The following is a 26,873-nucleotide window of genomic DNA, read 5'->3' as shown; positions in this document are numbered from 1 at the left end:
CTAATTTTTGTCTCCAGGCACAAATATCCACCAATAGTGATCAGGGCTTGACTGGCTTTTTACCATCCACCGTGTCATTTCCACTGCTATCTACAGGTAGGGAGGTTGGTTTCAGAGCTTGTCACCATGGTCCCAATGTACTCACTGCCATCTCCGAGAGTGAGGTTGGTTTACATGCATGTATCTGGTATTTCTATAGTGAAAACCTACCCAAAAGGAACATTTGAACATTTTTACCATGGCTGATTAGGGTTTCCAATCGAGCCCTTTATGGACCAGAATCAAGTATTCTATGATCAAAGATTGTGAATCTGGTCCTGAATTGGAAGTGAGTGATTTTAGTGTCTGGAAACGGAAAACAACGAAAACAAACAGTAATTCTCAACCAAGTGAGCAGATGCATTCAGGAAAATATTTGTGCTCATAAAACATTATAATAAACAATCATTTTCAACGCAGTGGGTCTCGCGTTTGCTCGAGTTACAGCTATTAGAGGTAAATTCCTAACTGGACTTTTCTTGCCACATAAAATGAAAATGAAAAGTAAATCTGTTGACAGAAGCAGGTCACTCCAAAGCGCCATGCCTGCCAAGAACATGAGCGCTCGAGTTATTGGCTCCCTGCGTGAATGTTTAGAAAGGATCGCGGCTGGGATGAAAGGCAAACCAAAACCGGAGGAGGGGCTATCACACGCTGTAACAGGAGGAAGCGTGATGTAGTGTGATGGCCAACAAAAATGTTCATTTAGTGAAATCGCCTGAGAGGGAACTCAGCACACAAAGTAAAAGCATGTCACAAAATGCACCAATAAAAATTAAGCATTTAAAGCAAGCACAACAAAGAATGAATAGCAAGAGTGGGTATGGTTAAAAGCCCACAGAGAGATTACAACAGGCCAGAGCGCTTGCGCGCTTGACCCTAAAAAGAATATTTGTTGTTCTATCTTATTGTTTTATTATTAATTAATTCAGTGGTGCTCACTTTATCGATACATGAAAAGATAAACTGATGAGTTAACTGCACCAGTATCAATTTTAAGGGCTCAGAATTTTGCATGTCATGAACAGATGAGTAACACTCTGTATTGGATGTTTATCTGCTCTCTTCATAATATCCACTTTTCTGATTCAAATAATTCATCTGTCTGGGGCGTGGTGTTAGTTCCCTAAATCATTGCCCAGCCTCGTCCATTTTGCATCTGGATAAATGGGTGGAAGAATGTGACCACACTACAAATATAGGACCTTTACCTAAGTTTTGATATCATGCAACACTGTGCTAAATTGCAAAGTGTTTGTGATTAATTTTATCAAGTGACCCCAAAAAAGTCAAAATACCAATTTATCACCAAAGATTCATAGCTGTAACACGAGTAAACCGATGTGCAATTCAGCACTGCACCTGTAATGCAGGCTTTGCTGATGTGGACTACTTTTTCTCAGGGTTATTTGAATTTGAGTGCAGCACACAGCAAAGTGCAGGTCTTTCATCCTCCAAATCTTCAGTCTCATCCTCAACGAAATATTATGAATAACAGTGGTGACCTTTGTTCATGCCTCACCATTAAAAATTTATTCATCTGACACACTCACTTGCATACTTTAAAACTATGGCAATGAAACACATTTATGGCAAGTGCTTGTATAGTTGAATGATCTGAAACCCTTGGATGAGTCAGTATTTAGTGTAAGCTTTCTCTGACTTTAATGTATTAGCACATTTTTAATAGCTCATCAATAGCTATGTAGATGATCAATGTCAGGTAGTTGTGTGATAGCAGATAGTTGCTTATTAAATCTTACCCTGTAGTGCTGGTGTCTGATTTCCAGGAGTTTCCAAATTCCTGATCATTCTTTGCCTTGGTACCATTCGGTAGCAGTTTATCATCATCAGGCTTTCCATTGAAGTTTCCACACACCCCAGTGAGTTTGTTCTGATATTCTGAACCAGCTCTAATGAGCAGTGTACTAACCCCGTCATATTGAACCTCCATGTTCTGTGTTGTCTTTACCAGAACAACTCTACCCTTATATGTGATTGTGGCAAGTGAGCCAATGTTTGCTGGCAGACGCGTCAAAACCCCATCAACCTGTGACGAAAAAAAGGCACATGGATTATGGTTTATTCTGGCATGATCCTGAGATATTAAGAATCTGTTATTCAATATCTTCATTACATTAGACTGTGCAGTTGTACAGAATGGGTAACGTGTATAGACCTACTTTACCTATGTCTGCAATATGTAAGCTCCTGATTTCTAGAAGTGCACTTTTTCCTGCAGACTAAACCCATCAAGAATGCTTTCAACCAACAATGCAACAGAGCAAAGTCACTGCAATCCAATCTTTGAGAACAAGCAAAATATGGATTTTTTTATGATTTTTAAGACGGAGGTGATTTCCCCAAAATATTTCACTGCCAAAATATCACAATACTTGCCAAAGAAAATTGCACTGCATCAGGAAATTTGCCATACTGAAAATAAGTATATTGAATATTGTATACATGTAAGGTTCTTCTTTGTTGTTATATACATTAAATATGTAGAACTTCTGCAGAAAGAATAAATAGTATATTGAAGAAAGAAAACAATAACGCCCTTTGAGTGGGGTGGTTACACAGTGAATAGTTAATGTGCTGCTTCTACTCCGATGCCTATGGGATCAGCCCATGAATTGGAGCTAAATTGGCAGTGCGATTTAGAGGTTACAAATGTTTTTTCTTTGTGTAATAAAGTTAGCCATCATTCTAAAATTTTACTAGCTGATGGGGAACATTTGCGGGCACCAGACTGTTATGTCAAATATGAATAATCATTGATGTAGCCTTTTGGCCTCTAAGGGAATGAATGAACAAATGTAAACTTATCAAGCATAAACGTCTGACAAGAGGTCAGATAATTGAACCAGCCCATGGAACCAATCCTATCAGAAACAGAACTGACTAAGGAAACCAATCTTAACAGAAAATATAGTTCTTGAGGGCCTTCCGCAAACCACTAAACTTATGTGTTAAGCTTCTAATTGAAATATTAATAAATGTCATAACTGTGCACTGGCAAAAGGTAAATGTTTGTTTAAGGGAAAGCAATAATAGCAAACAAAGCAGAGAAGATATTCTGTTTGACACGCCTCAAACTTTATTAAACAAGGAGGGATCATCTATTTGGAGTAGTAGTGATGCTAACAACATCGACGGGCAAGCCACCTGACAACTCAAAAATAATGTGACTTTAACCTAATGTTATGTTATGTTAAGTTGCTTATATAGCACAAGGCTACCCGAAGGCCTCCCAGCGCTGAACATGAACCTCTGCGAAAATATATGAGACAAGGCTCTAAAATAGCCAGGTTTTAAGTGCTTTCTGGAAATTACGTTCATGGCTGATTATCCGCAGGCTAATGGGAAGAGAATTCCACAATTTAGCTCCAAGATATGCCATAGTAGTATCTCCCCAACTTGATATTTTTACTTTAGGTATAATGGCCAACGCCGCTGATGAGGACCTGAGGTGTCTGCTAGGTTGATAGAAAGATGCAAGGGTCCTTAAAAGAGGAGAATCTCTGATATGTAAGGACCTATGAATAAGCACAATGTTTTAAACTCTATTCTCTCTATCTATGAAGAAAAGAGAGGGCAGGTTTAAGAGAAACATGCCTGGGTATCTCCAAAAGAAGATGAGCAGCGGTGTTCTGAACCACCTGTAGCCTTCTTTTAACATACTTAGGGGAACCCAGGTATTGTCCATTGCCATAGTCCAATCGAGAGATAATAAGAACCTGAATAATAAGTCTTTTTGCCACAAGCAGAAATTTTTTAAAAAACCTTCCTGAATATCTGTTCTATGGCAAAGTACAGACGGTTTAAAGAGGTCAGTCTAGTTGTACAGCATATTGTGCTTTAACATTAACTACAGTAGCCTAAAGTTCCATTAGGATTTTATGATCCTAAAGAATCAACTTTTTCTCCTAGTGCATGGTTTTGCCTGTGGACTACACTCCAAATCTTTCTCTTCTTGCTACATTCTCTGTTTTGCTGATCCCTTATGACCAGCACTAACTTGTACACTTTAAGAAATATGTTAGCAAACAGAACATGTTTGAAATGTGTCTGCTGGTATCTTAGCTCTTCACAGTCGAATATTTCAAATGAAAAGTCGAGCCACTATGCCAATTTTCCATTCCTACCTTCATATTGACTTATTGATAAATGTATTATTGATTTTACTGTCTGAAATGTTTTCAATATGCAGCAGTTTCCAATATGCAGCAGAATATAAATGAGTGGAGTGTGTCTAGACAGTGTGCATTTACATAAAATAAATTAGTATTATGAATTTCAGAACATCAAAACTTCTAATCTGTTCTTTTAAAACCAAGGCAGCAGTGTGTTGTCCACTCTAGTGCTTCACACTCAGCAGTTATCATAACAGTCACTTTACAGGTCTCAAAATCTGAATCTTTATAGTGATCCTACATGTATCTGGAGACATTTACAAGAGTGAGATAGATGATAAGAGCTTTGTGAGCAACACTGGCGAGAAGGTGAGTGCTACAGGTGGGTAGATGTAAAGTACAGAAGTGACATGGATGTTGATGGCATGAATTGTGCCTCTTGTCACACACCTGCACGCTTCTGCTTTGACCCACAATGATGCGTTTGCTGATGCCATTCAGTGACAGCCTGATATCCACGCGAGATACGAAGGAGACCTTTTTGTTTCCACGATGTCTGTTCTCAGCAATTACACGGAATGAGAAATTGGAAGACTCAGAGGTCTGTGAGACCTCATAGGCACAGGCCCCCTGGAAGGATGCCTCAGCGCCGTCAAAGGTAAAGTAGTGGGGGTCACCAGTGACTGTGCAGATACTCAGGTGATCCTGGCAGGCCAGCCTTCCTCCCTTGACAACACACTTCTGGTCTGCGCTGCAGCTGGACATGGCACACTGGAAGTTTCCTGGAGAGCTGCAGCTGCACTTCTGAGAGCAGTTAGAGAGCCAGACATGCTCACCAACCTGTAATGCAGAATGGCAGGTTGAATATAAAAACCTAAATACATCTCTTAGAACATAGAATATAATTTTTTCAGTTGGTACATTCAATAATGTATAGACTATCACCAAAGGTTATTTCTTAAATTCCACTAATAAAACAGGTTAGACAATATAATTTGGCCTAGTCAAATCTTGCAGAATTTTACTCTGCGGAATTCCACAGACTTACATAGAAGCTCCGCGAGATTCCACAAAGTTCTGTGAGCAGGCAGAACTTGGGTATGTCGTACTGTTTGCGCTGATTTATAGCCCCGGGAGATTGTTCTGCACTATAAAATCAGCACAAATGGTACCCCATGCGTGCCAAAAGGCACTACTTCTTTCCGCCACTTGAGTATACTTTCTTCTTGCGACTGCCTGCATTAAGAAAACTCACTGGAAGGTATTCTAGCAACTGAAAATCACACTAAGGGATGCAATTGTTGCGTGCATGTGTCAACTCCACATTGGCCAGCCACACATGCAAACAAACTCCGCCATGGCAAGTTTAGCCAGAACTCCATGTTCCAAGCAGAGAGTGGGCAAAACTCCACAAACTCTGACAGCAGAGCTCAATTTGTCACCCACCCGTAAACAAAATTACCTTTCTAGTATATTTTTCAGGTCAACTAATAATGTTCACAGTCTAAGGGGAGTCAGCATGGGAAATCATCTGACAGTTACAAAAATGGTTCTAAATATTAATGTAGTGATAATGAACAGGATATACTGCAGACATTCCATCAATATGAATTGGAACAGCTTACTAGGTGGATGGTATTAGTTATCACTTCCAGTTTAAGTCAGCTGAAACCTACAAAGCGAATTTCCGTTACCACTTTATTCAAAATGATGACTGCTTTGTCAGTTCACATTTCAACCCTCTGACAGACTATCCTGTCATCTTTCATTCCACACCCACTATACTACACTATGCATTCACAGTGAATGGTTTACTGTTTCCATTCAATCTCCTGTCTGCCCAATTACTACTCGTATCCCAATGCAACTTCCAAACTGCGAGGCAAGGTGTTCCTTCCCAATGCAATTCTACCATCTTGCATACATTTTGCCATGGCTTGAACTGTAAGAAACAGTTGATCTGCTCTGCATGAGAGTGAAATTACTTCCAGGTCTTCTTTTAAGTAGGCACCACATCATGGGGCAAGATTTCAACTTTGAGCAGGATTGCATCTCATTAGTTCTATATTTTCACCCTAATACTTCACAGGCAAGTGGTACATGTCTGGTAACTCTAAGGACCTGATAAACAAAGATGAAAGGGGTCTCCTCAGTCGTAAACCTACTATTAACTTATAGTATATGAATATCAAAAAATGTACACTTACAAAAAAGTGTAAGTTTATCTTTGTGAATCAGGCAATAAGTGTAAACACAAAGTACTATCACGCTTCCTGCTCTTGCTGTGACTCCCATATGTGAGCACTTTGATCACTTCCTGTTTAATAGCCCCTTGCTAGCCTAGTGACCAAATGAACTTATTGGTGACAATAACACATTGTGCACCAAATGTCACTGTTTGGAGTGTATTTCCATTGTTCTGGTTAACAATAGTCCTATAAATAACAAAATAGTAAAACTGTCATTCGGTTGCATTGGCTTACCAACAATAAAAAATTATTTCCATGATGAAGTGGTTTGTTATGGGCTCAATAAAACTGTGCACCGATCTGTTGGGAGTAAATAGTACATGTATCTAATGAATGGAAAAATATTTTACACTTACATTATAATAACGCCCATCGTGCACACAGCCGCACTGCTCGGCCTTTACACAGGTGTCTCCACTTCTCAGGTATCCTTGATCACAGAAACAGCCTTCCAGACAGGTGGGCCCACAATGAGCCTGCACCAAGGCTGCAGCACATGTATCCTGGCATCTTTCACCGCTGCAGAGTTCATAGTGGCTGTTCATTGGGCACTGGGTGGCTGTAAACAATCGTAATGGAAATGATTTACATATCTATTCTTTTGTTCAATTCTTCTTTAGTTTTATTTTTTCAGCCATATTTTGTGCATCGTTTCTATTTCTTGCTGTCCCCTGTTCACACTTCTCTTTATCTCTTCCTTTAACCACTGTCCCTTACTTTAGCTTTTTTCTCACTTACTGTTCCTAATTTCTTCATTTCCTCCTTTAATGTATATCCCTTCAACCTTCTTTTCTTCACCTCTTCTGTTACCTTTCTGTGTCCCAAGGATCTGATATGCTTTGCCTCTGTCTTTTCTTTGCACCCCTTGTCCTCTTTTTTTATCAAGTAAAATGTTACATTCCTTCTTGTATCTCCTCTTTTCGTCATCTCTTCTACAGCAGAGCTCAGTTTAAAATGACTGCAGCACGATCAGACAAAACTGCCCCAGGACACCTTACTAGACAGCAGAGACTATGAGGAAGACAACCAGAACCAAAAGTGATTTGCTTCAATTACTAAGAAATCAATAAGCAATGTGTACAAGTTATGTTCCTCACCTCTTTCTGGTCATTGTGTGTTTTACTTTGAACCTAATGACACAGATGTATTCCAATCACACTGGCAATATATTTGAGGTTAACTGGTAGAAATGTGCCATGTTGGTGAAACTGCATTAGTTAAAATATGTATCTCAAAACTCTAATTTAGTTGGATAAGGTAAAATGTATGCTGTGCCTCAAAAGTCATGAAACTAAACTCTGATTACAAGTGGTACATAATTTAGGAGTTGACTGTGCTTTTGTAAACTGAGAGCCCAACACTGAGTTAAGAGACGTTGTATAACAGACCCTGGGGAGCTGCAGCAAATGTATGCTAGATCTGCAACTCATAATCCTGACTGAAGGAATGAATCTATGGGAGTAAGTAATCCTGCAAAACAGCCCCCATAGCAGAGTCACCAGGACAGGCTATTTTAAATGACATGACCTAATAATATGGTAAAAAAAACTCAGCGAGAGGTTAGTAACATGAAAGACTCAGAAGAGGCTCACAATACTGAGAGCTACATTAAGATGAAAATGCGCTTTTACAAAGGACATTGGGATCTGGCCTGTTCAACAAGCATTGGTCTCCAGCAGATATAAATGGTCATAATGGAAAATTGCTTCATCTGCATGGTCATCCTAGATTTTTCACCTTTTGTGGGATACCTTTTTTAATGTTATTAGGACTATGTGCATGGTGACACTGCAATTCAGTCCCACAGTGCGTATATGCTGACCGTAAAATGGCATTGGTAAAATTGGCCTAACTCAATTGATCTTCTTAGCTGTCATTTAAGACTATTGCAGAAGGTGCAGAAAATGCACCTATAGCATGGAAGTTAAATGTCATATGTGGCCTACCTTATATATTTACACCACCCACATTTCTGCCAGGAACACTGCAGCTGAGTTGCTTTTTAAAATGCCCTGTGGTGACACATTGCAAGGCGAATATTCCTTTGCTAAGTAGGATAAGGCCATTTTTACATATTCATAAATCACCCTTAAAGTGTCCCTTGTAAGCCCAAACGGCACACTATATATTTTGGTTAATATGATCTGACATGAAATAAAACTCAAATGCAATTTCATTCTATAAGCTGTGCTAGGCTTTTACCTGTTAAGACCTCGATTGGATTAAAATATTCATAATCTATCAGTGTGGGAAAATGCTAGACAAATTCTTCAAAGTTATTTTTTAATTAATTTTCAAAGTCTGATTTAATAGAAAAATCAGATGTTTGATAACCTAGGTGGAAAAGTAACTTCATAAATGTGTAGTTTGTGCTGCCTAAGCCAAAGGGCTTAAATTGTGTTTCCACTATGTCCACCAGAAACGCTGAGCACTTAACAGGTGTAACTATCTGAGAGTGGATTGGAGCCGTAGGTAGAACAAAAGGTAACATTAGCGCTACATCTCATGACTTGGAGACGCTAGGGAGGAATTTTCCTATTCATTCCCAGGACCTTTCTTGACAACCATGCTACAGTCACTGTTGGGTGAGAGAACAAGTGTGGGCCCTGGAACATGGGAGGAGAACTCATCTAAATAGGCTTGTGGTGTCTGGTGGCAGATTGGTTCAGAATTTTGATGTAAGCATTCCTAGGTAATTTTATATTAAGTCTCTCAGATATAATGAATAACTATAATAATGCTATAGGATTGCAGACCTCAACTTGAAGGATAAGATGTTTCAAGTATGAAACTTCAGTGTCAAACTGTTTGACTGCTGCTCTTTATCAATCTGCTAATGCTCTGAGAGAAAACAACTTCAAAAGTAAAATTAAATATTAAAACATTAATTTAGGAAAAGGATCTCTTACCACAGAAAGAGCTGTTTCTCCAGTTTTGAATGTCGACCCCTGCTTTCTGACAAGAAGTCACATAGGCCTCAATTGACTGGCACAATACTATGGTGTCTCCTCTGGTAAGGCTACTTTCATAAACACAATCAGCGATATAAGGCGTTGGATCAACATGTAAGTGACATGCAGAGAAGGGTCCTCTAGGGTCTTGCATGATCTTGCAGGATGAGTTAGCCATAATGTCCTCTGTATTTTCAACCACAGTACAGTTGTCAGAGCAGCCATGATTACAGCCAGGACTCTCCTCGGACATCCAGCTTTTCCCGAAAAAGAAGGCACTGTTGACAACAGAGCCATTTCGAATGGTGAAATCATCAGACGGCTCAGCATTGAAGTTTCCACACAGACCACACGTTTGACCTTGGTATCGAGAAGGAAGCGTGACAAAGACATTATGTACCATATCGTAGTTCACTGTTAGCCCAAAGCTTGTCTTCAGAATGGAGTAAGCTCCCTTTCTGAACACCACGATTCGCCCCTCATGGAGATTCACAGGAAGGTTCACAGTTACTCCATTGACCTGTTAAATGCAGATATACTTTCATTAGAGCAAATATTAAAATTTTAACTGACCAACTACTCAGTTTTATCTTTTAAATCTGACTGGGCATGTATCACCAACACATGTTTCCATGAAGATGCATTAGTACATACACAACAAAATAAAATTAAGAACCAAATGCTGCTGGTTTAGAGATTTTATAGGAGAAATGCAATAAAAAATGTTGGCATGTACATGGCTTGAGTGATAAATACTGCAATGGAAGAAATTAGATCGCACCAGTGTAAAAGGTTGCCATTAGAAGTAGTGGTCTCTCATTTTCTGTATCCACTACGATCAAATAAACTATATCTATATTTTTTTTAGTACAAAGACATCAGGAGGATTTTTCAGCTGCGCCTTTTGTTGCTGTTACACAGCTTTGAATAAAATGTCTTGGCATAATTTTCTGGTTTACAAAATATCATACACTACTGAAGATTCCCTCTCTTAAGGGTATAGTCCTGAAATATTTTACTAATCATCATGCAAAGATATTGTATCCAGAATACCAACTACTGGAATATTATCAAGATAGGTATATAAAGGTAAGTATAAAATAACTATATCTCCTTGAAAATACATATAATGCCAAGGTACACGGAGGCGGAGTTAAGAGCGGTAATGCTAGACTTACTGACATATATGTAGATATGTGTGTGTGTGCGTGTGTGCATTTGTGTGTGTGTGTGTGTGTGCATGTGTGCATGTGTGTGTGTGTGTATATATATATATATATAGATAGATATACATATCTATATATATAATAATAATGTGAAGTCTAAATATATTGACATGAAAAAATATTGTGGGCAAAATATCTGCAATCAGAAATATCTATATCTATATATGTATATAGAAATATAGATAGATAGATAGATAGATAGATAGATAGATAGATAGATAGATAGATACAGATTCTGATTGCCGATATTTTGCGCACAATATTTTTTCATGTCAATAGTTTTGTACCTGATATTCTGACAAGCAAGCTATAACATGAAACGTTAAGAGATTGTGTCACCTATTGTTATACATCTTTTGTGGACTACTGGTATCTAATCCATAGAAGATGAAGAGGTAGGATAAATGCCTTAGAATGTTGTCCCCCAGCACTCACCAGAGTTCCAAGAAGTTATATTTACCTTGATGTGTCCTCGTCTTCCGCTTTGGAGGTGTATCTGGGTCTCGTTCAGAGAAACAATAACTTCAGTAGTCATGGCTACCCTGAGACCTTTCCAGTTTTCGTTTTTCACCTCAACTCTTAAGGCTGGTGGAGCACCAGATGCACCTGGGATTTCAGTCATGACATACTTGCAGGTGCCCTGAAACTCAAATCTTCTACCATCAAAGCTGGTGTAATGTTGGTATCCCGAAACCCGGCACACGCCATCTTTAAAAAAAAATAAACAACAGAAAATGTTCTCATTTTATTGATTGAGGAACTGCTCCATGTGTATCTGCTCTTTTTTATGTGTGTGGGAAAAAGAACAATATATATTGTACATTGCACAGTGTGAAATAAAGTTACAGCTGTGCAGCAAGATAAAGAGTAGGGGGTTAAACTTTATCAGAGGAATAAGTGAGGTTAGAACAGATCGTTCAGGTGTTGAGGAGACATAGCTGGGCAGACTTGGCAATAAGGTATTTACATGATTGTGACTGTCAAATTCATCCAGATGATTGTTTCAGAAAAGGTGTTATCAGGGAATGCATTCCAAGTTCTTTGCAAAACTTTGTCGGGTTATTCTGTCGGTTCACACAATACCAGGACCAAACCCTTTGTTCACCCAAAGAAAATGTCATGACTGTCCCCAGATGAAAGCAGAACTTCAGGAAGTGGATTATTTTTCATCTGGGGACACCAAATTACAAATGTTAACGCCCTGCAGAAAATCCATCCATCTCAAATTTTGGAAATCACTTAAAGCCTTCAATTTTTTATGAATATTCCAGGAGCATCGCTGAAGACAGGTATATATAGTTTACTCAGAAGTGTGCACTATATAGATGTTCACATTAATTAATGCATTAATTAATTAATTAGGATAGTGTAAGCACATCCAATAATAAATAGTGGTACAGGGATTGGTTCTTGAAAATAAACTGAGAGAGAGATAAAGGAAAGGAGGGTTTGACTGTGATAGGAAAGTAAGTTAGGTATAAGCAAAAGAAGGTGAATGTGTTGCATAGATTACTGCTACAGAATGACTCAGTGTGAGGTCCAAAGGTGGTTGAGTAGAAAGAAGGAAGAAGAGTACTAAGGCATGGATGGCAAATAAGGTGTCAAGAAACGCATTACACAAATGTCACCAAAATTAGACAGTACTAGTAGCAAGATGGTTGACCAACCATTTAATTCCCTTGTCTACCTCAGGGTTAATTTTATATTTTAAATAAAGTGTAGAAAATTCGAAATTGTACTTTTTATATCTATCTTATAACATTTCAGAGGACTTTTCAGGCTTGATGCACAAGAAAAGTTATGTTTTAAGAATGTTCCTAAATTTTTAGGGCCCAGTTACTTCTCCAGGAATGCTCACAGAAATTTACGAACATTGAGGATTGCCAGGAAGACATAAATTGGCCCCCATTAACTCAGAATATGAGTAAGTATGCAGTGCACATTTAACTTTTTGTCTCTTTTCCCTAGTATTTTACCACTTGGAGACACCAATGTCCTATGAAGTTAGTGGTGTTCCCTACTCTTTATCACCCTATAAACACAGTTGTTCAATCTATTTGTGAATAACAAGTGTATATGAATGGTTCTGAAGATACTTCCCAAACCTTAGTGTAGGTGTCCCTTGCATTCCTCGTAGCTACCCATCCTATCTCTCCCAGGTTCCTGCCTCTAACCTTAAACTTAAAGCAGTGGAATATACAGAATAATTATGGATATTCTATTGACTTATTTGCAATTATTGTTTGTTAAATTCTGAGAGTTTTGAATCGCAAATACATTTTTGTGCATCTTATATTTAGTTGCACCAAATCTTTCCTGAATTGTGACAGAATGATTTCTACAAACAATGAAAATACGGAGACTCCTTCATGATGGAGAAAGAAACAATCCGTTAAGGATTTACTATGTCAATTATGAAGCTATAACAACGACTTTCATTTGTGCTATATTTGTGTCTGTTTTTTGCACATTGTGTCTGAAATATCTGCTACAACTGTAGTAAAGACAGTCAAATAAATCTACAGACATAAAAGAATTAGGGAACAGAACTATGAAGACATAGAAAGATAACTTCGGCCCAATAGAAGTAAACGAAATTTAGATCAAAAAGCAGTGGCATAACAAGACTGGAACGGGCCAGGGGCAGCCTTCGGCTATGGCAGAGGACCATCGTCCTACTGCTGAAAGTCAGTAAAAGACAGAAAAATAAAATGATAATAAAAGTAATTTATTATCATTTTATTTTTTTCCTTAGCCATCCAATACAAGTCCGCCAGTCTAGGGTGGGGTGTGGCCAGCATGCTCGGTGTCAGCGGAGGAGGAGGAGTGCTAGATGCACTCTAAGGCCCTGATTTATACTTTTTTTGTGCCGCATTTGCGTAATTTCTTGACACAAAAGCGGTGTAAACGTCCAAAATACAATTGTATTTTGTAATTTTACGCAACTTTTGCGTCAAAAAATGATGCAAATGCGGCACAAAAAAAGTATAAATCAGAGCCTAAGTGTGCATGTCAGTTTGGCCAGCTGTCATAGGATGGCCAAACCGACATACACACTTAGAACTTTCCACTCAAGCTTTATTGCATAGCTGGGTGGAGACCAAGTGCAGACTCATACTCCCTAACTGAGTGGCATTTCAGTCCTCTCAGGCCAATCCAGTCGCTTCACTCATGCTGTGTAATAGCATGAGAAAAGGGTATGGATTGGGTGGGGAGAGGGGCAAGTTGAGATGGGACCGAGGTGGTGGGAACAGAGGGACATGGAAGGCCGGCAGCGACAGGTGAGTCTTTTTTAAAAAATGTATTGTCCCCCCTCACCCCACCCCATGCTTGTGTGCTTCCTCAGCAATCCTTCCAGGTAGCAGCCACCCCTCAAGGGGGGCACCCCTGCACAGAATACAGAGGGGGCTCCCCTCCAGACTCACTCAGGCCAGGTCATAATAATAATAAGAAGAAGAAGAAGAAGAAGAAGAAGAAGAAGAAGAAGAAGAAGAGGAATAGCAAGAAAATAAAAGAAAATATTGAAATAGATGTTAAAGCTGTCACATTTGAAAAGGAAGTATGGTAGACAGGTTTAGAACATTTACATGGAGATCAATATTAAGACATTACCTGTGATAGATGCCTCAGTAGTTGGTGACGTCATGGCTGTTGGGGTAGTCACAGATGCAGCTTTAGTAGTGGTGGTTACGGTTGGTGTGGTGGCAGGTTCAGTAACAGTGGTGAAGGTGAAAGGAACAGCTTCAGTAGTGGTGGATGCCCTTTGGGTAGTTACGGATGTCACTTCCACAGCTGTGGTTGTTCTTGGGGTAGTGATAGTTGCTGCTTCAGTAGTGGTAGTCATCCTTGTAGTTGTCACAGATGTTGCATCTGTAGCAGTGGTAGCTGATGGACTAGTCACAGATGTTGTTTCAGTGGTGGTGGTGGTGGCTCTTGGGGTAGTGACAGATTCAGCTTCAGTAATGGTGGTGACAGCTGTAGTTGTTACAGGTGAAGGTTCAGTAGGGGTAGTTGTCTGTGGAGTAGTACTAGTGACAGAGGCAGCTTCATTAGTGCTGGTGATAGTTGAGGTACTGACAGATGCATTTTCAGTATTGGTGGATGTTGAAGTTACAGATGGCCCATTAGTAGTGATAGTTGCCCTTGTAGTTGACACACTTGATGCTTCATTAGTGGTGGCAATGGTTGGGGTAGTGGTAGCGGCAGATTCAGTAATAATAGTGGCTATTGGAGTAGTTACAGGTAATGCCTCTGTAGTGGTGATAGGTCTTCTGGAAGTCAAAGGTGTTTCTTCAGTATTTGTGGTTACAGTTGAGGTTGTGACGGATGCAGCTTCAGAAGTAGTGATGACTGTTGGAGTAGTGACAGATGCAGGTTCAGAAATCGTTGTTGCTCTTGAGGTAGTCACAGAAGTCAGTTCCACAGTTGTGGATGCTCTTGGGGCAGTCACAGATGTTTCCTCAGTAGTGGTACTTGCCCTCGTCGTGGCCACAGTCGTTGCATCTGTAGTAGTGGTGGCTGTTAGACTATTCACAGATGTTGTTTCACCGGGAATGGTGGCTATTGGGGTAGTGGCAGATTCAGTGTTGGTATTTGTGGTCACAGTTGGAGTTGTTACAGGTGCAGGTTCAGTAGGGGTAGTTGTCTGTGGTGTAGTGCTACTGACAGAGACAGCTTCATTAGTGCTGGTGATGGTTGAGGTACTGACTGATGCATTTTCAGTATTGGTGGCTGCTGTAGTTACAGACGGCCCATTAGTAGTGGTCGTTGCCCTTGTAGCTGACACAGTCGATGCTTCAGTAGTGGTGGTAATGGTTAGGGTAGTGGTAGTGGCAGGTTCAGTAATAATGGTGGCTATTGGAGTAGTTACAGGTAATGCCTCTGTAGTGATGATAGGTCTTCTGGTAGTCAAAGGTGTTTCTTCAGTAGTTGTGGTGACAGTTGGAGTTGTTACAGGTGCAGGTTCAGTAGGGGTGGTTGTCTGTGGTGTAGTACTACTGATAGAGGCAGCTTCATTAGTGCTGGTGACGGTTGAGGTACTGATAGATGCATTTTCAGTATTGGTGGATGTTGTAGTTACAGATGGCCCATTAGTAGTGATGGTTGCCCTTGTAGTTGACACACTCGATGCTTCATTAGTGGTGGCAATGGTTGGGGTAGTGGTAGCGGCAGGTTCAGTAATAATAGTGGCTATTGGAGTAGTTACAGGTAACGCCTCTGTAGTGGTGATAGGTCTTCTGGAAGTCAAAGGTATTTCTTCAGTATTTGTGGTTACAGTTGAGGTTGTGGCAGATGCAGCTTCAGAAGTAGTGATGACTGTTGGAGTAGTGACAGATGCAGGTTCAGAAGTCGTTGTTGCTCTTGAGGTAGTCACAGAAGTCAGTTCCACAGTTGTGGATGCTCTTGGGGCAGTCACAGATGTTTCCTCAGTAGTGGTACTTGCCCCAGTCGTGGCCACAGTCGTTGCATCTGTAGTAGTGGTGGCTGTAAGACTAGTCACAGATGTTGTTTCACCGGGAGTGGTGGCTATTGGGGTAGTGGCAGATTCAGTGTTGGTATTTGTGGTCACAGTTGGAGTTGTTACAGGTGCAGGTTCAGTAGGGGTAGTTGTCTGTGGTGTAGTACTACTGACAGAGACAGCTTCATTAGTGCTGGTGATGGTTGAGGTACTGACAGATGCATTTTCAGTATTGGCGGCTGCTGTAGTTACAGACGGCCCATTAGTAGTGATGGTTGCCCTTGTAGCTGACACAGTCGATGCTTCAGTAGTGGTGGTAATGGCTGGGGTAGTGGTAGTGGCAGGTTCAGTAATAATGGTGGCTATTGGAGTAGTTACAGGTAATGCCTCTGTAGTGATGATAGGTCTTCTGGAAGTCAAAGGTGTTTCTTCAGTAGTTGTGGTGACAGTTGGAGTTGTTACAGGTGCAGGTTCAGTAGGGGTGGTTGTCTGTGGTGTAGTACTACTGATAGAGGCAGCTTCATTAGTGCTGGTGATGGTTGAGGTACTGATAGATGCATTTTCAGTATTGGTGGATGTTGTAGTTACAGATGGCCCATTAGTAGTGATGGTTGCCCTTGTAGTTGACACACTCGATGCTTCATTAGTGGTGGCAATGGTTGGGGTAGTGGTAGCGGCAGGTTCAGTAATAATAGTGGCTATTGGAGTAGTTACAGGTAACGCCTCTGTAGTGGTGATAGGTCTTCTGGAAGTCAAAGGTATTTCTTCAGTATTTGTGGTTACAGTTGAGGTTGTGGCAGATGCAGCTTCAGAAGTAGTGATGACTGTTGGAGTAGTGACAGATGCAGGTTCAGAAGTCGTTGTTGCTCTTGAGGTAGTCACAGAAGTCAGTTCCACAGTTGTGGATGCTCTTGGGGCAGTCACAGATGTTTCCTCAGTAGTGGTACTTGCCCCAGTCGTGGCCACAGTCGTTGCATCTGTAGTAGTGGTGGCTGTAAGACTAGTCACAGATGTTGTTTCACCGGGAATGGTGGCTATTGGGGTAGTGGCAGATTCAGTGTTGGTATTTGTGGTCACAGTTGGAGTTGTTACAGGTGCAGGTTCAGTAGGGGTAGTTGTCTGTGGTGTAGTACTACTGACAGAGACAGCTTCATTAGTGCTGGTGATGGTTGAGGTACTGACAGATGCATTTTCAGTATTGGCGGCTGCTGTAGTTACAGACGGCCCATTAGTAGTGATGGTTGCCCTTGTAGCTGACACAGTCGATGCTTCAGTAGTGGTGGTAATGGCTGGGGTAGTGGTAGTGGCAGGTTCAGTAATAATGGTGGCTATTGGAGTAGTTACAGGTAATGCCTCTGTAGTGATGATAGGTCTTCTGGTAGTTAAAGGTGTTTCTTCAGTAGTTGTGGTGACAGCTGGAGTTGTTACAGGTGCAGGTTCAGTAGGGGTGGTTGTCTGTGGTGTAGTACTACTGACAGAGGCAGCTTCATTAGTGCTGGTGATGGTTGAGGTACTGATAGATGCATTTTCAGTATTGGTGGATGTTGTAGTTACAGATGGCCCATTAGTAGTGATAGTTGCCCTTGTAGTTGACACACTCGATGCTTCATTAGTGGTGGCAATGGTTGGGGTAGTGGTAGCGGCAGGTTCAGTAATAATAGTGGCTATTGGAGTAGTTACAGGTAATGCCTCTGTAGTGGTGATAGGTCTTCTGGAAGTCAAAGGTGTTTCTTCAGTATTTGTGGTTACAGTTGAGGTTGTGACGGATGCAGCTTCAGAAGTAGTGATGACTGTTGGAGTAGTGACAGATGCAGGTTCAGAAATAGTTGTTGCTCTTGAGGTAGTCACAGAAGTCAGTTCCACAGTTGTGGATGCTCTTGGGGCAGTCACAGATGTTTCCTCAGTAGTGGTACTTGCCCTCGTCGTGGCCACAGTCGTTGCATCTGTAGTAGTGGTGGCTGTTAGACTAGTCACAGATGTTGTTTCACCGGGAATGGTGGCTATTAGGGTAGTGGCAGATTCAGTGTTGCTATTTGTGGTCACAGTTGGAGTTGTTACAGGTGCAGGTTCAGTAGGGGCAGTTGTCTGTGGTGTAGTACTACTGACAGAGACAGCTTCATTAGTGCTGGTGATGGTTGAGGTACTGACAGATGCATTTTCAGTATTGGCGGCTGCTGTAGTTACAGACGGCCCATTAGTAGTGGTGGTTGCCCTTGTAGCTGACACAGTCGATGCTTCAGTAGTGGTGGTAATGGTTGGGGTAGTGGTAGTGGCAGGTTCAGTAATAATGGTGGCTATTGGAGTTGTTACAGGTAAGGCCTCTGTAGTGATGATAGGTCTTCTGGTAGTCAAAGGTGTTTCTTCAGTAGTTGTGGTGACAGTTGAGGTTATGACGGATGAGGCTTCTGAAGTAGTGGTGACAATTGGAGTAGTAACAGATGCACTTTCGGAAATCGTGGTTGCTCTTGAGGTAGTCACAGAAGTCACTTCTACAGTTGTGGCTGCTCTTGGGGCAGTCATAGAAGTTTCCTCAGTAGTGGTAGTTGCCCTTGTGGTAGCCACAGTTGTTGCATCTGTAGTGGAGGTGGTTGTTGGACTAGTCACAGATGTTGTTTCAGTCGGAATGGTGGCTATTGGGGTAGTGGCAGATTCAACATTTGTAGTTGTGGGGACACTTTGAGTTGTTACAGGTGCAGGTTCAGTAGGGGTAGTTGTCTGTGGAGTAGTACCAGTGATAGAGGGAGCTTCAATAGTGCTGGTGATGGTTGAGGTACTGACAGATGCATTTTCAGTATTGGTGGATGTTGTAGTTACAGACAGCCCATTAGTATTGGTGGTTGCCCTTGTAGTTGACACAGGCGATTCTTCAGTAGTGGTGGTGATGGTTGGGGTAGTGATAGCGGCAGGTTCAGTAATAATGGTGGCTATTGGAGAAGTTACAGGTAATGCTTCTGTAGTGATGATAGGTCTTCGGGTAGTCAAAGGTGTTTCTTCAGTAGTTGTGGTGACAGTTGAGGTTGTGACGGATGAGGCTTCAGAAGTAGTGGTGACAGCTGGAGTAGTGACAGATGCACTTTCAGAAATCGTGGTTGCTCTTGAGGTGGCCACAGAAGTCACTTCCACAGTTGTGGCTGCTCTTGGGGCAGTCATAGATGTTTCCTCAGTAGTGGTAGTTGCCCTTGTGGTAGCCACAGTTGTTGCATCTGTAGTGGAGGTGGTTGTTGGACTAGTCACAGATGTTGTTTCAGTCGGAATGGTGGCTATTGGGGTAGTGGCAGATTCAACATTGGTAGTTGTAGGGACACTTTGAGTTGTTACAGGTGCAGGTTCAGTAGGGGTAGTTGTCTGTGGAGTAGTACCAGTGACAGAGGGAGCTTCATTAGTGCTGGTGATGGTTGAGGTACTGACAGATGCATTTTCAGTATTGGTGGCTGTTGTAGTTACAGACGGCCCATTAGTAGTGGTGGTTGCCCTTGTAGTTGACATAGTCGATGCTTCAGTAGTGGTGGTGATGGTTGGGGTAGTGATAGCGGCAGGTTTAGTAATAGTGGTGGCTATTAGAGAAGTCATATGTAATGCATCTGTAGTGGTGGTTGGTCTTATCGTAGTCTCAGATGTTTCTTCAGTAGTGGTGGTGACAGTTGAGGTTGTGGCAGATGCAGCTTCAGTAGTGGTAGCGATAGTGACAGTTAGGGTTGTGACCAGTGTAGGTTCAGGAGATGTGGTAGCCCTTAGGATGGTCGCAGATGCTGATTTTGAGGTGGCGGTGGTTGTTGTTGTAGGCAAAGATATTTCTTCAGTAGTGATGGTGACGACGGGGCTAGTGACAGACGCAGGTTTGGTAGGGCTGGGTGATCTTGGAGTAGTGACAGACGCAGCTTCAGACGTGGTGGTGGTGGTTGAGGCAGTGACAGATGCTGCTTCAGTAGTTGGTGCTGCACTTGTGGTAGTGACAGATGTTGCATCAATAGTGACAGTGGTTGTTGGGGTAGCCATCGAAGTTGCTTCAGAGTTAATGTTGGAGGTTGCGGTAGTCTGAGATGTTATTTCTGCAGTGGGAAAATCCCATCATTAATATAGAACTGTACTGATACTAAACCACACAATTAAAGAGAACATATAAATACAATCAAATGACCAAGATGTTTAATATGAACTTCCTTATACATACAACTTCACATTTATTAGCATGTGGATATATAGAAGGGATCCCACTTTTCTTTTATGTTTTGGTGTGCTACCATCATCCTGTGCTAAATGTATGAAGCATTTAATCAGTTGGGAACTCTCTGATTCTGCATTCACAACCATAAAACATGCTTTTTCCTATACACTATTCCCATTTTAGGACCTGTTACAGAGTCTGCAAATCCACTGGCAGCTCTACAAAAAACAAAACTAAGGTAAACTCTGCTTTTTGAACACAGCCCAGTTTCCTTTAGGGAAAACCGTCTGCATTTGAAAAAACGTTTACTTTTTTTTAAAGCAATCACAGACGTGGTGGCCTGTTGAACCCAGCAGGTCACCATCACCTTGTTAGCCTCCAATCTGATCTAGTCATAATTAGCAACCTACCTCATGAATATTAATGAGGTAGGGTGGTTGCAACCCACTCTGAATCTGAATTTTCGGAAGCAAGCCATTAAAACGCAGATTGGAATGGAAAATTATTTGCTAGTCACAAACATTTGTGACTAGTATTTTGCGAGCAGTAAATAGTTCATCTAGCTCTGGGTCTCCCTTCTAAAAAGCCTGTTGTTACTTCATCTTTAATATAAATGTAATCAACAACAATCTGCAAAATTACTTACAAAGCCCCAACATTGGGCACCCATCCTATTTAGCTAACAAACTACATGTCTTTATGGGATTCAGAGTGAACTTCTGCATTGCCCGGACATTGCCAAATTCTGCCATTCCAAACACTGCTTAGATTTTCCATACAGCCTCACTCGGTTGTGGAGCACTCTCTCGCTCTCTTTATCTCCATTATTCTACACCCTACTTGCTTGCAGGCTTTTTACATGGTGTGACTTCGAACCAAAGGTTTTGGGGCACTTTGAGTCAACACTGAAACTTGAACATGGTTCTCCAGTTCCAAAGTCGGCAGCTGTGGCCATATCACCACATTGTCATCTTTGCTATTCTGAAAATCCCTCAAACCTTTTGTGGTGGCAACAGTCATCAGTGGTCATTTTAACATCCGCTTCCAGACAAGGATGTCGGAAGCATGTGTTAAAATTAACAGGTGTACAAATACATTCAAACCAATCTGCAACCATGTGACAGTTTAATTTCTGTACTGGGTTACTCTGTTTGTCACTTTGCCAATAGGTTCAGAATAATCATGTTAGTCTAGAACACTTCTGATTCAGAAAGAACAAATAAAACGGAGTACATGGTGAATTTATTGAAATAACTTTGAAGTATGAAATGGTGGTTTTTACACTAATAACTTGAAAAGCTGTAGCTTACCTGGTGTTGTGACTGTGGTGATTGCTGTTGTTGTTGCTGTTACTGCTGTGAATGAAAACAGAGAAATCAGGGTTTTTGTGTACAGAAACCCTTAAGACCGACACTGGATGGAAAGCAGAAAGCTACAAGAGAACAAGCACAATTAATCTCCAGATTTCCCCCCACCCTTAGAGCATTGGAGGTTTTTGATTGTCACAGATCCTGTCTCCTGAAAATAAACGATAAAGACACATCCAGTGCTCTGCTAGCGAACCTACTATGATCACTATCAAGTGTTGCTTTGATATTTCATATATTTATACTGGATACACAGAAAACACACAAACCTATTCATTCTGTCACAAACATGCTGAGCATGATAATTACTTTATGCAGGGTGCAAAATCCTCTTCTTAACTTTAAAAAATGGCTATGAATGTACCAATGAATACTTTAAGACTGATAAAATAGAAAGCCATTGAAGCTGTGTCAGATTATGAGATGGATGGGTCATGTTTTCAACCATACCTTGTTTCTGTTCATTAAGCTTAGTGATCACCTTTCACTTCTTGATATAGGTTTTACTATTCCAAAGGTAAATACAGGATCAAATATTGCCCGAGGTCCAAGAAAAAAACTAATAGTGTAAGTATATATGAAAAGAAAGCATATAACTTACTCTAAAGTATTCTCTGTACTAATAATATCAGTGCTAGAAAACTGAAAAATCCAGAGTGCATTTAACATTCCTTTGCTATCATTTTAATAAAAACAAAATCATAAATAATGTCCAGGCCACCATCAATCTCCAACTCTTTAAAACAGCAGTATATAGTAATCAGACACTTACGGCATTGCGCCTCGGTTTTCCAGTCAGGTACTGTTACACTGTGAGCGCTGCAAATCACTTCATAGGAGTAAGAGGCAGTACAGAGCATCTCCTTAGTCGAACCGTACGTGCACAGGTCGTACACACAAGAAAGGTAGTGCGCCTTTGGATCTGTGTGCCAGTGGCATTCAGCAAAAGGTCCCCAAGGGTTTGCAATGATGTTACATTGACTCTCCATGGCTGCAAGATCTGGACAAGGTTCATCAACTCCATCATCATCCTGGCACCTGGAGAAAAAAGACACAAATTAGAAGATGCTTGCGGGTCATATCAAGAGAAGAAAGGGAGAATCAGATTGTACACTATCTTTGTCTTCTCAGTGGCAGCAATACATTGCAAACAGGTGTACAAAGTTCTGGGAAGTAGAATTTAGCCTACAGTGTGATTTGGTAAAAGAAAAACTCTATTGAACAAGGTTATCTTTTTTTTTTAAGTGAATAAAAATGAAGTGAAAACTAACTTTTGCAGAAGGAAAATATATGAATTCTCATAAAAGAGAGAGATTTAGAAGCAAATCCTTTTAGGTGTAGGCAATTTTGCATTTTCATGTTTCACAAATGTGCGAAGTAATGCTATTTGGCAAATGTTTGGGGACATATGTATAATATTTCACCTCCCTAACCTCAAAATAATTCTATAGCCCAAGCCTGCAGAAGATCTTTGCTTTTCAACAAGAAAAAATAAACTTAAGAGTGCACAACCATAACAAAAGAAAGTTAGATATATGGGGCCCGATTCACAAAGGTAAACTTAGACCAAAAGTCTAAGTTTAGACCAAAAGACTAAACTTAGACTAGAAGTAAAGTTAGACTTTTGGTCTAAATTTAGACTTTTGGACTAAACTTAGACTGAAAGTATAAAGTTAGACCAAAAGTGTAACTTTACTACGAGTAAAGTTACACTTTTGGTCTAAACTTAAACTTCTGTTCTAAACTTAGACTTTTGGTCTAAGTTTACATTTGTGAATCGGGCACAGGGTGTATTAGTAGGGCCAGGGAAGATCATTCACAGCCCAAAACTCATAGCAGCAAGATATTTTGGAAGCAAAGTCCCAGTTTTCTTTTCCTCTCAACATCCTTAGAGACTGTCTGCCTTAAACTTCCTTTTGTCAGGTTAACTCATTGCTCCGTACCCTTGGACATGAATGTTGGCTTTCCAGGAGTTCCCAAACTCTGCGTCGCTCTGTGCTATGATTCCGCTGGGCATTAGTTTGTCATCACTCTGGTCCTGATTATAGTTTCCACAAAGACCTTGTAACTGGTTCTGATACTCAGGTCCGACACGAACAATCAAAGTACTGGCCCCATACTGAATCCTGACCGAGAAGGCTGTGTCCACTGTTATCATTTGTCCAACCATGGATATACTTCCTAAGGAGCCCAGCTGGGCTGGTAAGGTGACCGCGTCCTCTTCAATCTGAAAGAGAACAACACCTTGTGAAATACTAGCACAAAAAGAAATGTATAAAATATTTCTTCTGATACCACCAATGTTGCCAAAATATTGACCAAGTCACAATTTAAGTAGGAATCAGTTGAACACTAACTCTTTGGATTGTTGTGTTCTTCTAATGAGGTTGAGGAAAAAAGAGTGAATTTCATCACAGTGATGGTTGTTTAAATTGGCAAAGAACACTTGCCCCAAGAAGGGGACTATTTTTTAATCGTCCGCCTTCAAAAACTGCATCAAGTTCCTAAAGATTCTAGCACCCAGCTGGTGAATAATCCTGCTGGAGAAAAATCCAGCAAGTGCTACTTTTTGTAGGAGACAAATTTCTTGGAAATATATTTTTGTCCAGGAAATTGCACCGGCAAATGAAGTTCACAAACAATACAATATTAGACAATTGCTTTGTTATCAATTTTTCACAAGCCAGACAACATAATTGTACTTCTGCACACTTCTAGTTTAACTGTAAGTAAGTAAAGTAAAGTAATTTATAAATCACGTTTCCAGCAGCAAGTGCCATTATTACTTTTGGTAGCTCGTTCGAGAATTAATTAAAAACAAAAAGGGTATCAAAAATAACTTGTTAACAATGAAGATCCACCTCATATAAATTAGTGGTATATACTCATATATGAAATGACAAAGATTTAAGTGCAAGGTACCACACCGTAAAAGAAACATAGACACAGTTTATCCAGTGCAGGGATGAGTTGAAATTGTTTCCTATGTATGACAAAGAACCATGGGTTCACAAAGAAATACACATCTGGTCGGGCATACATCACAGCCATAGAGGTGGCTGGCTTGAGGCAATCCATTTCTATGGTGTTTGTTCATTTAGCACTCACCAGCACTGGCATTCCCTCCTCCAGAATGATGTGAGCTCTGGCTTCAGTACTCTCCAACCAAATTTCAACCAGGTACACAAAGGACACTTCGGAGTCCCCACCATGCATATGGTAAGCAACGACATGGAAGGAAAATCCAGAGACGATATTCGGTGTCTTGCTCATCTCGTAGGCACAGGTCCCTGGGACGCTTGCGATGGCGCCATCATATGTGTAGTAGTGGGTATCACCGCTCACCATGCACAGTGCCCAGTCCGGCTGGCAGCCAAGCTTCTCATTCTTGATGGCACACTGCTGGCCTTGCGGGCAGCTGGAACTCTGGCAGCGGAAGATGCCAGGTGAGTCACAGCGGCACCGTTGAGTACAGTTAGAGAGCCAGACAAGGTCACCAACCTAGAACACAAGAGTAAAAGAGGAAAGGAAAGAGAAAAAGGATCAGTAACTCTGGTCTGGAGAATGCTCTCTGGTCTGGAGAATGCACTTGTTGTCGCCAATGAAGTAGGCCCCTAACTTGGAATGCTTTTGTTACCATCACTGTGTGTAAGTGCTAGAGAAGCACATGTTAAGCTTTACATTTATTTTGAGTCAGTTTTAGATTTATAAAGTAGCATCATGACTATGACATTAGCATCAGATGACTTGAAATGTTGATAGAGACATAAGATTTGCATTATCTTTCCTTCGAACACAGCATGGGTCTTGCTTCTATATTATCAAACATACTCAAGCACCCACAATGGCTGGTCCTCTTGTGTGCTGGTGTGCACTTTCATTGGGTAAGTCTGGCGGGGACTGTACACCCAGAGGAGTAATACAAATGGTGGGGCTGCCTGCAGAATGTGATGTGGGTCCCAGAGACCCCCATATCTCACAGACATCTCACTGATATTCGTACACCTAGGGCTGAATGTGCCCACCACCCAGTGCCTAAAGGGCCTGCGATACACCCCTGACAGTGCAGGTTGTTACACAAAAAAGCCACTCTATCCAACAGATGAGCAAACTCTGACAGCACAAGCACTGGAGAGAGTGGAATAGTAGAAATACAGTGCACTGGGTGAAACCAGCTTTTGTGCTTTCAATGTATGAAGACAGAGCCAGCACTTTGAGGCAGAGGCATAACGAAACTTGAGCCCCTGCCCCCCACCCCCTGCAAAGTACACGGAGGGGCCTCCCTGGAGCTCCGCCCACTGCATTGTGAGAGCTGCGGGGGCCTTTGTTACGCCACTGCTATGAGGGCAAATAGAAGAGTCCCACATGTGCCCCTTGGACCCTGCCACATATAAAGCATCAAACAGGGGGTATGGCTTTGCCTCAATTCATAGGTGGTGCATAGTGTGTCACGTTTCCTTTTAGCCAGAATGTGCAACATTGTGCAGGGAATGGGGCAAAAGTTGTCCCCAGTATGCATAGGGCCAATCCCCAAGCAAATGAGAGCCCCATCCCGTCATACTGCAAGGTTGTGAAAGGTAGAACCCTCACCCAAACCCCCAAGGAGTGCGAGGGAAGGGGTGATGCATGCGCCTGATCTCCTATCTTGAAGATGGAAGTTCCCTGGGAGTGCAAAAGGCACGCACAACCCCCACCACATCCCCGAAGCCCTTCCACTAGCCAGCCCTGGTTGCGGACTAGCAGCGTTGTGTTCCAGATCACATAAGAAGATACTTTAAAAGTAACTACAAAAAGAAGTAAAAAGCATAATCAGCGCAATTAGTTATTTCATGAAAAGAGAAAAGTTACAAGGGGTTAAGACCTTTGTAGTAAGCAAAAAATAACCTGGCCTAAGACCATCAAAAGTGAAGTGCTACAGACCAGTGCTTCTGCTTAAGAGGTGCATTCACAGGGTTGCATTGGGTCTTACAGCTGCTGACAGGAGGCACTGACAATCTAGTGACGTACATACTAGTGCATAGGAGAGCGGCCTTACTATGGAGCTGAGAGTTTGGTGTACTCACGTTGTAGTACATCCCCTCGTGCTGGCAGCCGCACTGCTCCGCTCTCACGCAGGTGTCTCCGCTTCTCATGTATCCGGCATCACAGACGCAGCCCTCAGAGCAGGTGGCACCACAGAGAGGTAGGAGGGAGGTGGCGTTGCACGTGTCATGGCACTGCGGCCCGCACAGCTCATAGTGACTGTTCGCCGGGCACTGTAGGCCTTCGGGAAGACAAAAGTG

At 41.4% G+C, this 26,873-nt stretch overlaps 1 protein-coding gene across 2 annotated transcripts in view; it reads right to left on the bottom strand.

Annotated features, from left to right (window-relative positions):
* Nucleotides 1-26,873, bottom strand: part of LOC138246422 (uncharacterized) — a 274,958-nt gene that overhangs the window by 14,223 nt on the left and 233,862 nt on the right. The window contains exons 86-96 of one of the 2 annotated variants that reach the window (XM_069201032.1): nucleotides 26,655-26,854; nucleotides 24,700-25,092; nucleotides 23,535-23,818; nucleotides 22,364-22,629; nucleotides 21,535-21,579; nucleotides 14,214-20,108; nucleotides 11,062-11,309; nucleotides 9,334-9,895; nucleotides 6,781-6,983; nucleotides 4,626-5,015; nucleotides 1,803-2,089 (exon numbers count right to left, since the gene is read on the bottom strand). In XM_069201032.1, coding sequence (XP_069057133.1) covers nucleotides 1,803-2,089; nucleotides 4,626-5,015; nucleotides 6,781-6,983; nucleotides 9,334-9,895; nucleotides 11,062-11,309; nucleotides 14,214-20,108; nucleotides 21,535-21,579; nucleotides 22,364-22,629; nucleotides 23,535-23,818; nucleotides 24,700-25,092; nucleotides 26,655-26,854 — 8,773 coding nt within the window. The remainder of the gene's footprint in view (nucleotides 1-1,802; nucleotides 2,090-4,625; nucleotides 5,016-6,780; nucleotides 6,984-9,333; nucleotides 9,896-11,061; nucleotides 11,310-14,213; nucleotides 20,109-21,534; nucleotides 21,580-22,363; nucleotides 22,630-23,534; nucleotides 23,819-24,699; nucleotides 25,093-26,654; nucleotides 26,855-26,873) is intronic. The other variant, XM_069201033.1, reaches the window with a different exon arrangement.

This window comes from Pleurodeles waltl, chromosome 7 (assembly GCF_031143425.1).
Source record: "Pleurodeles waltl isolate 20211129_DDA chromosome 7, aPleWal1.hap1.20221129, whole genome shotgun sequence".
Lineage (NCBI taxonomy): Eukaryota > Metazoa > Chordata > Amphibia > Caudata > Salamandridae > Pleurodeles > Pleurodeles waltl.
The sequence above is the reverse complement of the archived record's forward strand: the minus strand, read 5'-3'. Positions and strand labels throughout refer to the sequence as shown.